Source organism: Bufo gargarizans, chromosome 9, assembly GCF_014858855.1.
Source record: "Bufo gargarizans isolate SCDJY-AF-19 chromosome 9, ASM1485885v1, whole genome shotgun sequence".
Taxonomy (NCBI): Eukaryota; Metazoa; Chordata; class Amphibia; order Anura; family Bufonidae; genus Bufo; species Bufo gargarizans.
This window is the reverse complement of record NC_058088.1, coordinates 182,119,704-182,132,725: the sequence shown is the minus strand read 5'-3', so window position 1 is coordinate 182,132,725 and position 13,022 is coordinate 182,119,704. Positions and strand designations below refer to the sequence as shown.

Sequence of the window (13,022 nt, the reverse complement as noted above, 5' to 3'; positions counted from 1 at the left end):
GCTCCTGCTCCTAGAGACTCCGTTCTCCCACCTTATGTCACGCCCTGCCGTCCTTGATTGACAGGGCCAGTGTTCGTCTTCTCCTGCCGGCCCTGTGCGCTGGATAAGGCTAGGTCTACATGACGACAATAAGTCGCGCGATAGATAGGGCGCAACAATGTCACGCGACAATTTTTATAAATGGCAGTCTATGGTGTCGCACTGCAACATGCGACATGCTGCGACTGCAACGCAACAGTCGCAGAAAAATCCATCTCAAATGGATTTTCTGCGACTGTTGCGTCGCAGCATGTTGCAGTGAGACACCATAGGCTGCCATTATAAAAATTGTTGCGCGATATTAGTGCAACAAAATGTCGCGCGACAAATGTCGTCGTGTAGACCTAGCCTAAATCTCGCGCCTGCGCAGTGCCATTTACCCAGCACACAGGGCCGGCAGGAGGAGACGAACGCTGCCTGGCCCTGTCAAGCAAGGACGGCAGGGCGCAATGAGGTGAGAGAACGGAGCCTCTAGGAGCAGGAGCAACGTCCCCCCCCCCCCCCCCCCTAGAGGCTAATTTGCATATCAACGTTAAAATTGTGCAGTAAGAGGCGCATCAATAAGCATAAGAATAGCAGAGTTCGGGTCTGCTGACATTGGCACATCACTAATGTCAGCCAGTTTAATACAGTTAATTCTGGTGACAGAAACCCTTTAAGTTTTGTAGAGATGCAAAACCAGTGACCGGAACAGTCTATCCTGTGTTAAGTACATCAAGAGTTCCCCCGTGTTGCAGAAGCCTTGACACCTACCTTCCCCAGTAGTCGTATCCACCTCCATTGGCCTATCTGCACTTTGCGCCACCTCCTTGGAACCTCTCGTAGCCTCCACGTACTTCTTGAACCATTCATTCCTTTCAGCCACCAGTCTCATGACCAAGACTTGCAGTTCCAACAACTTGGCCTGGGTAGGGGACAAACAGCTTATGTGGCTTCTGTCTGTGCTTACAATGGGTGGGTTATATTTCAGCCCAGCACTTCACCTACCTTCATCTCTTCTTTGTCCTGGGCCAGGCGACTGATGTATTCCTCCTTTTCTCTATGTCGCTGTTTCAAGATTGCTCGCTGACTCTGATAAAGTGCAATGTATTCCCCTATAAGCAGATGTGAGAAGGCCGTCAGTCAACGTCCAAGATGGAGCTCAGATGCTGCAGATCTGCGGTGTGAAGTCCACACTGCAAATCTGCAGCAAAATAATAGTACATGTATTGTAGAAAAAGCCATGCAAACAAAATAAAAAAATAAAATAAAAAGCATGCCGCAGATTTTCAAATTCGCAGCATGTCAAATCTGTTGCTGATTTTACCCCTTCAAAATCCACCACAGAATTGACATGGATTCCTTCCACTATGTCTTATAGCAATTATCACAACACAATCGCTAAAATGATGTTTCAATATATGCAAATGAGCCACTAGGAGCAATGGGGGCGTCGCTGTTACACCTAGAGGCTCAGCTCTCTCTGCAACTGCCGTGATCTCTGCACTTTGACAGGGCTAGGTGTGCTGACATTTTTACTGCCCGTCCCTGTCAAAGTGTAGAGGGAGCAGCAGTTGCAGAGAGAGCAGAGCCTCCAGGTGTAATGGTAACGCCCCTGTTGCTCCTAGAGGCTCATTTGCATATAGTAAAACATCATTTTTCTCAGCAATGCGGGCACATATGAACATGGGACCAACACAGATGCCTTCAGCTGCCAAGCGCACATGTAACAGGTCAGCCAGTGTCATGGGTACAAATCTGCCGAGATCAGTCCTTTTCAGCTGGATGCCAGGCACAGTATACAGGAGTGGGCACTGAATAAGAAATCACTTACCTATAGTGTCAGTTTCCCCCGACAGCTGAATACACCGATGCTCCAGCTCTTCCACCCTGTCTTTCAGTTCCACTCTCTCCTGCATCAGGTCAGTGAAGCGGAACTAAGACCAAAGAACGAAGCAGAAAAGAAAAACGAATGGGATCATCACTACCTCGTCAACCAGGGTAATATCAGGGTCACGGTGATGAACCTACCTGCAGCTTCTCCATGGCGCTCTGTAAAGCATCATAGACCTCTCTGGGAACACTCTCCATACTGAGCCCTGGAAGAAATGGACCATCAACTAGTACTAGGCCAGGTCTATGAGGTTTAGTGGTCGGGGACATTAGGGGCACTGTGCTGCGACTACAAGAATACCCACATCTGCAGCATATAGAAATTCACCCCAAAAAGATCTGTATGTATTCAGCATGTACCGAGGTAACAATCAGGGTGACTTAGCCTTGCAGGTATACCATTTTGGGGTACAGTAGTTCCATTTATAGTACTTTTCCATGAGTCTGGAAGACCCTGTCCATACTGGATCATACGGTCATACCTGCGGAGTGATGGGGAGTGCTGGACATCTGCTGCTGCCTGAGCTCAGAGATCTGCTGCAGGAGCTGCTGACAGCTCCTCTTCTGCTCTGTCAGCTGCCTCTCCACTTCGTCCCGCTCTCCGTGTAACTTAGAGAGGGCAGATGAGAGGAATGCCATCTGCAGAAAATAACAATAAAAAGCAAGGCAGGGGTGAAGAGACTTTGCGGTATTACAGATCCGCCCATGAGCTGGGCACGTCTCTGACCATCACAACGCTAATGGCTGGACATTTTCAGCCATGGGACAAACCCTCACTCAGCCGAAGACTAACCATCTCTTCTCTACTTTCAAAATCTTCAGGAATAACCAGTGATGATTTCGGGATTTCATCTTCGTAGATTTTGCTCTCCACGCCGTCCCCTGAGGAGCACAGATACGCGGTTAAACCCTCAAGCACCACCACTAGAAGAAGCAATGAGGGATATCGGCCGATTGTCCTTACCTTCCATGCGACTCAGAGCTCTGCTTTCGGGCTCGCTGCGAATCTGCATCATCTGCGCCTTCAGCTCTTGGTTTTCTTTGGTAAGAAGCTCCAGGTTTTCCTAAACAGAAAGTAACGGGTCAAAGCATGCATCCAAATGAGGAATACGGTGTTTAGCAGGGATATGTATAAGGATAGATAAAGAGGACCAGGCAGCTGTCTGTGTACGTTCTTGTAATCCCCATGTAATAATTCCAGAGATCTCGGTCTTGCATTATTCCTCTGTTATTCCTCCTGGAAACGAATGAACAAACCGAAAAGCAAGTGCTACCACTTGTCAATGAAGCCCATAGTTAGACACTGACCAATCAGTGCTGAAAGTCTAGAGAGTCACGTCCTCCTGACAAACAGGAACTGTAATGTCAAGTTGAATATGTATTTATTTCCAGGGGGAATAACAGAAGGCACACGCACAATTCACAGAAATAATGCTCTACAATTGTTATACTCTGAGGAATGGAAGAATGTTGTAAAATAGTCATCAGGAGCAATCCTATGGGAACATTGACAGAATAAAAGGTCTTAAAAGGGTTTGCTCATCTCTAATATTGATAAATTGATTATCATCAATATCTGATAGGCAGGGTCCGGTACCCCCACCGATCAGGTATGAGATGAGGAGGCAGTTTTCTACGCGAGTACAGCTTCCTTTCGTCTCCAGTGGAGCGGTGGCGTAGTGTAATTGCAGGCACCCGCTCCATTCACTTGAATAAATGGATTTTTGTACTTGCCGTAAAATCCTTTTCTCGTTGGATGCATTGGGGGACACAGCACCATGGGTATATGCCCAGCTGCCACTAGGAGGCTGACGCTAGAAAGAAAAAGTGTTGGCTCCACCCAGGTGGGCTATACCCTCTGCACAGGCACTAGACTAACCAGTTGGTAATAAAGCAGTAGGAGCACCAAAAACGAGAACAACGAGAGAAGCCAACATGTCCTAAATCGGAGAGAGGACCATCAACAAAGAATCCCGGGAAAACCTCGACTAAGAACGAAACAACAAGGGTGGGATCCGTGTCCCCCAATGAATCCAACGAGAAAAGGATTTTACGGTATGTACAAAAATCAATTTTCTCATGAATGGCATTGGGGGACAGAGCACCATGGGACGTCCCAAAGCAGTCCATGAGGGAGGGAAGAAACAGCCATGCGGAGCACCTAACGCACAGCCGCTTGCAGAACCTTGTGACCCAGACTGGCATCAGCAGAGGCAGCCGGAAATGGAGCGCCGTCAGCAGGGGCGGACCGCGGGCCCTCCAGAAAGAATGAACTGGGTGAGGAGGGTAGAGGGAGGGAAGTGACGCCCGGGTAGGGGCAGAGAAAATGTGGCCTAGTCCCGAAAAAGCCAGGGTAGATTAGAGTAGCGGGGAAGGGGGCTGGAGGGCCGCGGAGGAAACAGAGTGGCCAGAGAGAAGATAAAGGACCCGGGGGTGAAGAGAAAAAAAAAAGAAAAAATAATTTCCTCCCCACCTGGGGGAACAGGGACGCAGGGGAAGATGCTCACCGTCCGACATCTTCAGGAGCCGCAGGGTCACCCCTTCGGCAGACTCACTTACGTGGGAATGCTGGCATGCCACTGCAGATGCAGTCATGGGGACTGGGTGACCGGTGAGGTACTTAAGTATGCGCCCGCAGGGGGTGCAACTAAAGTGAAAACCCACGATGGAGCCCCAACCTGCAGCAGGTCGAGAGCTGCAGAAAAAAAGAATAAAAATAAAACAATAAAGAGCAGCAAGACCTGAGAAAAAAAATGTAATAAATAAAAAATAATAATAGGTCATGTCTACCTTCTACGGAAACTAGAATAAAACTGGTGAGTCTAGTGCCTGTGCAGAGGGTATAGCCCACCTGGGTGGAGCCAACACTTTCTTTCTAGTGGCAGCTGGGCATATACCCATGGTGCTGTGTCCCCCAATGCCATTCACGAGAAAATTGCTTTTATGAAAATGAAATTTATTTTTCCTCGAGTGCCAGGTAGGACTTTAAACTTGGAGTTTTTTGTTTTATTTTCTGAATATTTTGTTACCTTTACAAAAATCTGTAAAATACTTTTGAACCATAACGTATACCAGTAGCAGTGGATGCTGTGCTAGTATACAGCCGGTTTCTCAGCTCACCCTGCTTTGCTGCAGCTCCTTCAGGTGCATTTCCGCGCTGACTTTGCCCTGCACCTCATCATGCTGCAGGCGGTCCATGAGCTGGGCCTGCAGCAGGTACTGCCTCTGGTATTCCTCCTTCTCGATGGATACTTGCTGGTATGCTGCGACGTACTGCTGGAGATGAGCGGAAAGCTCATCCCTCTGAGTTTGCAGTAGCTGCACTTCCTGTTCCTTTGTTGCGAGCTGTAAGACAGAAACCATGTACAAATGGTCAATGATTCCACACAGAAATCACTGGGAGACCCACTAGTGACCCCCTAACTATAGGCTCACCTGCTCCTTAAAATCTCCTATGCTCTCCTGTAGCTGACCCAGCTTCTTGGCCAGCTCTTTCTTCACGTGCTGCTCGCTCTGCAGTCCGTCTGTGAGCTCCAAATTTTCGTTCGTCTGCAGGACAAGAGGGATAAAAGATAACCGTGGACCTTGCGCTCTATGCATCGCAGATCCACACCCCGGGTCTCTTTCACCGCCTGCATACACATAGGACATACCAGCTTGACGAAACCGTTCTGCAGTTCAGCCAGGTGCTCCTTCAGCTGCCTGTTCTGGGTCAGTGCCCGGCTGATGGTGGCTTTGTCGCTCTGCATGTTTTCCAGGATCTGCTGCTTGTCTACGTTATCCTCACTGTGCCTCTCCAAGGTCTTCTGTAGTTCCAGGATCTGCTCCTCCTGCTCCTGGTTCAGGCGGCTCAGCTGGCTGTTGTCCTGCACCTGGGCCTGATACCTGGACTGGAGCTCCAGGAATTCTTGATGAAGTTTTTCAACCTCCTGCTGAAGGGCCACCTCTGCTTCAGAGGGGCCTTGGGGTGCAGATGGTTCTGAGTCCGTCAGCTCTGCTGCTGGATAACATAAATATTATAGGGTTTTAGGTGGGAGAGAAGAAATCGGCTGAGGCCATCAAAGTATAGGTTCACCACTGACCACCATTTTACAGTTGTTGGAGGTACGGACACCTCAATGATCGTTCCCGGGCAGCAGATCGTGCTGTCTAAACAGAGATCTGATGCCCAGGAGCAATGATTTTGATATGGAGGCGAGTGATAGCAGCAGAGATCGCTCTTCCTCATACTGTGGAGGTGATCATCTTAATACAGTGCTTCACCTCCACTTAATCCGAAGCCGACTGTCAGGGAGGAACGCTTCCTTCCTGACAATCAGCTACTCCTCGGTAAGTGTAAATGCTCTTTTCGGGTCTATACAAGATAATTTGTGTACATGGTTACTCCACCAGCGAGTGAATGCAGCTCTGGGAGTATAATACCAGATGTTACTCAGGATCAGTAATGTATGTACACAGGGACTACCAGCAGAATAGTGAGTGCAGCTCTAGAGTATAACACAGGGTGTAACTCAGGATCAGTACAGGATAAGTAATGTATGCACACAGTGACTCCACCAACAGAATAGTGAATGCAGCTCTGGAGTATAATACAGGATGTAACTCAGGATAAGTAATGCAATGTATGTACACAGTGACTGCACCAGCAGAATAGTGAGTGCAGCTCTGGAGTATAATACAGGATGTTTCTCCACAGGATAAGTAATGTATATACAAACACAACCTGTTTTGTACATAAGCACACATGAACAGTAAATGGTGCTCCAACAAGAAAATATTCTTTACATACCTGATGCTAAAAGCAGCTCTGTTACTCTGGTCTCCAACTGCTCAACCTGTACCCGAGTGCTCTCTTTTTCCTGGTTGAGTGTCTGAATCTACACAGAGCAGACATTATTGGTGTTAATTATCAGGCGCTTCCCTAAAACACTCTAAGGCCTCTTTCACACGACCGTTTTTTTTTTCCGTTTTGCGGGCCGTTTTTTGCGGTCCGTATACGGTCCGTATACGGAACCATTCATTTCAATGGTTCCGCAAAAAAAACGGAATGTACTCCGTGTGCATTCCGTTTTTCCGTTTTTCCGTTCCGTTTAAAGATAGAACATGTCCTATATTTGGCCGCAAATCACGTTCCGTGGCTCCATTAAAGTCTATGGGTCCGCAAAAAAACGGAATGCATACGGAAATGCATCCGTATGTCTTCCGTATCCGTTCCGTTTTTTGCGGAACCATCTATTGAAAATGTTATGCCCAGCCCAATTTTTAATATGAAATTACTGTATACTGTATTTGCCATACGGAAAAACGGAACGGAACAACGGAACGGAAACGGAACCACAACGGAAGCAAAAAACGGAACAACGGATCCGTGAAAAACGGACCGCAAAACACTGAAATGGACATACTGTCGTGTGAAAGAGGCCTAAATGAGTATTTTTGCAAGCAGGAGTGATTTAGTAGGTTCCTATGGGCACTGTGCCATCTCACGTTAGGAATCCATTTTTCCAGAGTACAGTTTGCTGTATACTCCTCTATAGTGGCAGTGCATTTAACCCCCCACAGTTATGTAGGTCTGTCTGCATTCTGTGCTGAAATTCCACGCACCACTTTACAATTTGCCAGTTCACGTGGAAACTCACCTGCTCAGACAGCCGACGGACTCTTTCTTGCCAAACTGCCCCTTCTTCCTTCAATTTTTCAAAATACTGGTCCCGTTCTGCTCTCAGTTGCTGGATAGAATCAGACATCTGAAACATGGAACAGAAATCAGTGTCAACATGGACGGGCTGTGGCCTGTTACGTAGCATACTGAGCAGAGTGAACCAGCTCCATAGCACAGAATCACCTACCCCTAACCTGAAAGAGTATTACAGCGTCGTGATCAAGAAATTACCTGTGTTAGCTGACCGCCCAGTTGGTCTCGCTCTTCAATGACCATACGCAGCTGCTGGTTCGCATCAGGAGCTCCCGTCTGGTTTGAAAACTGGAAAAAGGAAATAAAAGCAAGTTAAAAGGGTTAAGGGGTCAGAATGAGAACCAGCAGGGACAGAGCTAGTCCCATCCTGGCCCTTACAGAGGGATTGCCGGGCTCCTGTGCGATGAAACGGGAAAGGCTTCAGAGCCTGTGCGATCACTGCGACGTGATCAAGGTATGCCAACTACCTGAGCATACTGAAGTACTATCACTTTTTGCACAGGGGCCATGCAAGCGTACTATGCCATTCTCGGTCCTACCTGCTGTATCATCAGTTCAGCCATTTCGAGCTTCTTATGCAGGTCCCCGAGCTCCAATCTCATGGCGGCGTTCTCAGACAGAAGTGCATTCAGTTTCTCTGACATTTCCGAGTTCTGCTGCTTCAATTCATCGCTGCTCTTACTACAAAGGACAAAATGTATGACCCATGGCGGGTGTGAAAGATCCATCGTGCAGAAAACAGAAGGTCAAGACCCACCTGTTCTTTAAGGTGTCAAGACGAAGGTTGTCCCTCTCCTTCTCCAATTCTTTATTAAGCTGGAAAAATAAGCATTTATATTATGAGGTGGTCACAAAGCCTCAGGCTTCTTACACCACTGTGGCAGGGTTTCCATCCTAGATAAAGTGTTCCCATCTCCTCCCTATAGCAAGGAATCTTTGTTTAATCTGGCTCCATACAAACCCAGTAAGCAGGTAGCAAATAGATAAATTAAACTTTATTGCCACCAATATCAGATAAGAGCATTGCCCACAGGTGGGACTGTGCACCTCTCTCAAGAACGTGACCCCCGAAGTGAAAGAAGGCCAAACTCCTTCCACTTCTATAGGAGTTCTGAAAATAGCCAAACCCTAGCTCGGCTATTTTCCCCAGTCCCATAGAGGTGAACAGAGCGGTGGCGGTGCTCTCCAGCCATTATGGCTATCGAAAATCCCATAGCACTGAATGGAGAGCACACTACCCATGCGCAGTGTGCTCTCCTTACTTTCGGAGGCCCATTCTGGAGATAGATGTGGGACTTGCACCTATCTGACATTGGTGGTATATCCTAGTGATATGCAACCAACGTCTGAGATGATAAAATCCCTTTAAGTAAAATGTCCACCTTTTAAAACCATTTTGTAGAGATGGTGTTAAAAGTTTGTGGCTGCCTTCAGAACCCTTAAAAAGGGTTCTATACTATTGATGGCGTATCCTCAGGACAGGCATTCAATATCTGTAGCAGTAACCAGTTCTATCCACTACACCGTGGACGGAGCTGTGTCGTTATCACAACGGAGCTAGTCTGAAACAGCTGATTGGCAGAGATGCTATGTGTCAGACCCCTACTGATCAAATATTTATAGCCCATCCTGAGAATGGGCCATCAACAGTAAAAGTAGTGGACAACCCCTTTAAGAGCCTACTGCATATTATTGAGCTTCATGGATAAATAGTATGCAGTGTGCTCCCTCTTCTGGTGGCAGGTAGAATTGCATCATTTTCTCCATGTATATGCATGGGGCTAATAGACCTATTAAGAAATTAATTAAACGCAGAATTTTGGAGCCAACAACCAATCTTCAAGACTGGTCATTCAATTCATGGGTACAAAACACTATGGTAACGAAAAAATAAAAATAAAGTTGCAATCTATCAAGCCATGATATTAGATCTGCATGGGTCAGGCAGCTGCCAGCAAATACTCTAAGGGCTCATGCACACGACCGTTGCCAAGCCGTGCCCGTATTGAAACCCGCAATACGGGCCGCAATCACTTGAATGGGTCTGCAATACGGAAGGTCCGGTGTGGAACGGAGGCACGGAACCCCACGGGAGCACTACGGAGTGCGGACGGATCACGGACCCATTCAAGTTGAACGGGTATGGATCAGTCTGCGGCAGCCGCATGGATAGTGCCCGTGCATTGGGGACTGAAAATTGCGGTCCCCAATGCAAGGAACGGCCAGCGCATTTTCGTGTGCATGAGGCCTTAGGAAGAGAAATAGGTGTATATAGAAGATAATGAATGAACTTACCTTTTCTAGTTGTTTCTGCTGAGTAGAAATAGAAGAAAGCGTGCGCTCCAGCTCTGTCACTCTCTGCCGGGTTGACTGTAAACGCATGACGAGATCCTCCACTTCACCTGCAGGAATAATATATACATTTTTTATTAAGTTTAAAGAGGTTGTCCAGGATTTTGAGAATGCCTAACCCGATATTCTTGGTGGCTTTGGCTGACAATACACTAATGTGAAGGGGGGAGCGCCTATTGGCTAGATCATCAATATCAAAATCCTGCACAAGCCCTTTAATGTCCAGCCAGGTGATACATGCAGATTTTGCTGCTGAACATGCTGCAAGTTTTCACAGATTTCACCCTTGCAACATTGAGTGGTAGGGGTTTAAATTCATGGTGAAAATGTGTCACATGAACAGCATGTGGCGGGTCTGAAAATCCGCAGCCCTAATTTTTCCATGCGACTATAGCAGCAAGTGGATGAGACTTGCCTTGCATCTTTTGTGCAGATTATATTATATACAAAAGGATAATCTGAGAAGCTGTACCTCCTTTTTGACGTGCAGCCTGCTGGGTGAAGGACAGGGCCGTCTGGAGTTCAGATTTTTCCGATACCAAAATCCCAATTGTCTGGATGTGAACCTGGAATTATAAAGCAATAAACTGATTAAACCAGGAGAAGTACACGTAGGATCTTCATTAGTTTAGCCATTGACACGTCATCATAGACAAAAGGGAACAAATGCAATGCAGATGCCCAGTAAGATTATGGCGCTCATTTTAAAAGAAGTTGTCAACTTTGGACAATCCCCTCAATTAGATTGAGCCCCTGGTTAAAGCTAATCATAGAGTATCTCTGCTACTGAGATGCTTACTGATGAAATGGAATCTGTGGAGGCAAGTGTTCAATACCCCTGCAGTAAATTAAAGGGGCTGCCTGACATCCTCAGGATAGGTAATGAATATCTGATCAGCAGGGGAACGACACCCATCAGCTATATACCAAGCACAGCGCCGTACATTGTATAGTGGCTGTGCTCGGTACTGCAGCTCAATCTGATTCACTTGAATGGGATCGAGCTGCCCAAAGGCTATGTGATTGGTTGACAAGATGTTACAGGCCTAGAAAGGGTGCCAGGAGGTGGACTTCTGCTGATCAAATATTGTTGACCTACCCGATTACGTAGCATTATAGTACTATATGAGGGGTCCTGACCAGTGAATTCCTCTACCGGGCAAGCAAGGCCACTTTTCTTGGCGATTAGTCTTTTTACAGATTAGTCTTTTTACAGAGTGCCTCACCTGCAGCTGTTCCCGAAGAGAGCCCTGCTCCTTGGAAAATTTCTGTTCAAAGCCTTTCCTCTCCTGGGAAGGAAGGTAAATCCGGTTAGGCAATCTACACAACCTTACAATAGTCACTTCCATACGAGTTTTGATAGGACAAAGAGCTTATACCTTGTCCAGCTGATCCAGAGCATCCTGGTTCTGCCGTTTCTATTGGGAGAGAGAGACACACAGGGGGGAGGTCATATCTAAAAGCAAAAGTTCGACTGATCGAGATCTCAGAAATTAGTATTGATCGGAATGACAGATCCCCAGCCTCTCAAGTTTAAAGGGTTAAACTGGTGGCAGACTTAAAGGGGTTCTACAGTTTGTTTTAACTGATGATCTATTCTCTGGATAGATCATCAGCATCTGACAGGTGGGCGTCCAACACCCGGGACCCCCACCGATCAGCTGTTTGAGAAGGCAGCGGCGCTCTCACTGTTTACCGCAGGCCCAGTGACGTCACGACTTGTATCAACTTGCCTGGGCGCGGCTAAGCTCCATTCAAGTGAGCAGAGCTTAGCCGTGCCCAGGCCAGTTGATACTAGTCGTGGTGTCACTGGGCCTGCGGTAAACAGTGAGAAGGCCGCGGCGCTGCTGGAGCGGCGCTGCCTTTTCAAACAGCTGGTCGGCGCGGGTCCCGGGTCCAGAGGATAGATCATCAGTTAAAACAAACTGCATCTTATATCTAGAGGATCTACTTAAAAAAGTGCGATAGGAGCGTGTCCCATCTATTGGGGCAAAAAGGGTCCTGTTTGTGCAGCCTCTGCGCCAATAAAATTTGATGGAGAGTATTTCTGCGTCTAAACAGGGTTGCAATTGGACCAAGGCAAATGCAGTGTGTTAATGGCAGAAAGAGACATACAGAAAAGAGAGGTAAACGAGAGGTGACAAGAGATGGGAGTCGAGGGGCTCCATGCAGGTAGCAACAGCCAGACACAAAGTAGGTGCAGCAGATGTAGAGTGCCCCTATATACGAGGAGTGCCATTTCTCACATCGCAGCGTTCTGCCTCTTACCAGTTCATCTATCTTTGCACTGAGCTGTTTGTTTGTTAAGTTACTGGAGTCCAAGGCAGCAGCCAAATCCTGGTAACGAGACTGCGGCGCATGCATTCAGTATTAGGGAAGAGAGAGGAGGCCGGAAGAGAGTCATACAAAAAAAAAGGAAAGACATCCAGATATTAATGCAACGTAGGTAGCACCTTCACTTTCTTCCATCACTAATCGAAGAAACGCTAGCCTTCAAAATGGTTCTTAGAGGGGGAGTTAAATACTGATGACCTATTCCCAGAACAAATCATCAGTACCTGATCGTTGGGGGTCTGATTCCTGGAAATCAAATCAAGCACAGCGCCGTACACTGTATAGTGGCTGAACTTAGTACTGCAGCTCAATCCCAGTCCCATTAATGGGACTGAGTGGCAGGAAGGACATGTGACATCACAATCCGAGGCCGTAGCGCTCGCACAGGCGCCCCTTCCAACAGCTGATCAGTTGTGGATGCTGCCAGTCAGACTCCTACCGATCAGATACCTGAAAATTCACCTGGTTTTAGTGTGGACTCTGACCATGATTATCTTATACTCTGCACACCTTCACGTGATTTAACATTGGGTTTAAAAGGGTTGTATCCAGCAAATGGCATTTCTCATGTAGATAAGGTTAATACAAGGCACTTATTACTGTATAGTTATTGTCCATATTGCCTCCTTTACTGTCTGGATTCTTTTTTTTCAGCACATAATACACTGCTCCTTTCCAGGGGTTACGACCACCCTGCTATCCAGCAGTGGTGGTTGTGTTTGCACCCTAT

The 13,022-nt window shown here is 47.2% G+C and overlaps 1 protein-coding gene across 6 annotated transcripts in view; it reads right to left on the bottom strand.

Moving 5' to 3' along the window:
* The window catches only part of GOLGA2 (golgin A2), a 32,579-nt gene that overhangs the window by 3,282 nt on the left and 16,275 nt on the right, over positions 1 to 13,022 (bottom strand). For 4 of the 6 annotated variants that reach the window (XM_044305228.1, XM_044305232.1, XM_044305230.1 and 1 more), the window contains 20 exons: positions 12,227 to 12,307; positions 11,338 to 11,376; positions 11,185 to 11,247; positions 10,431 to 10,524; positions 9,902 to 10,008; positions 8,364 to 8,422; positions 8,146 to 8,287; positions 7,805 to 7,894; positions 7,551 to 7,658; positions 6,701 to 6,788; positions 5,565 to 5,911; positions 5,347 to 5,460; positions 5,032 to 5,256; positions 2,876 to 2,975; positions 2,705 to 2,793; positions 2,394 to 2,550; positions 2,050 to 2,117; positions 1,853 to 1,955; positions 1,027 to 1,133; positions 793 to 943 (listed from right to left, as the gene is read on the bottom strand). In XM_044305228.1, coding sequence (XP_044161163.1) covers positions 793 to 943; positions 1,027 to 1,133; positions 1,853 to 1,955; positions 2,050 to 2,117; positions 2,394 to 2,550; positions 2,705 to 2,793; positions 2,876 to 2,975; positions 5,032 to 5,256; positions 5,347 to 5,460; positions 5,565 to 5,911; positions 6,701 to 6,788; positions 7,551 to 7,658; positions 7,805 to 7,894; positions 8,146 to 8,287; positions 8,364 to 8,422; positions 9,902 to 10,008; positions 10,431 to 10,524; positions 11,185 to 11,247; positions 11,338 to 11,376; positions 12,227 to 12,307 — 2,332 coding nt within the window. The remainder of the gene's footprint in view (positions 1 to 792; positions 944 to 1,026; positions 1,134 to 1,852; positions 1,956 to 2,049; positions 2,118 to 2,393; positions 2,551 to 2,704; positions 2,794 to 2,875; positions 2,976 to 5,031; positions 5,257 to 5,346; positions 5,461 to 5,564; positions 5,912 to 6,700; positions 6,789 to 7,550; positions 7,659 to 7,804; positions 7,895 to 8,145; positions 8,288 to 8,363; positions 8,423 to 9,901; positions 10,009 to 10,430; positions 10,525 to 11,184; positions 11,248 to 11,337; positions 11,377 to 12,226; positions 12,308 to 13,022) is intronic. The other 2 variants (XM_044305229.1, XM_044305231.1) reach the window with 2 other exon arrangements.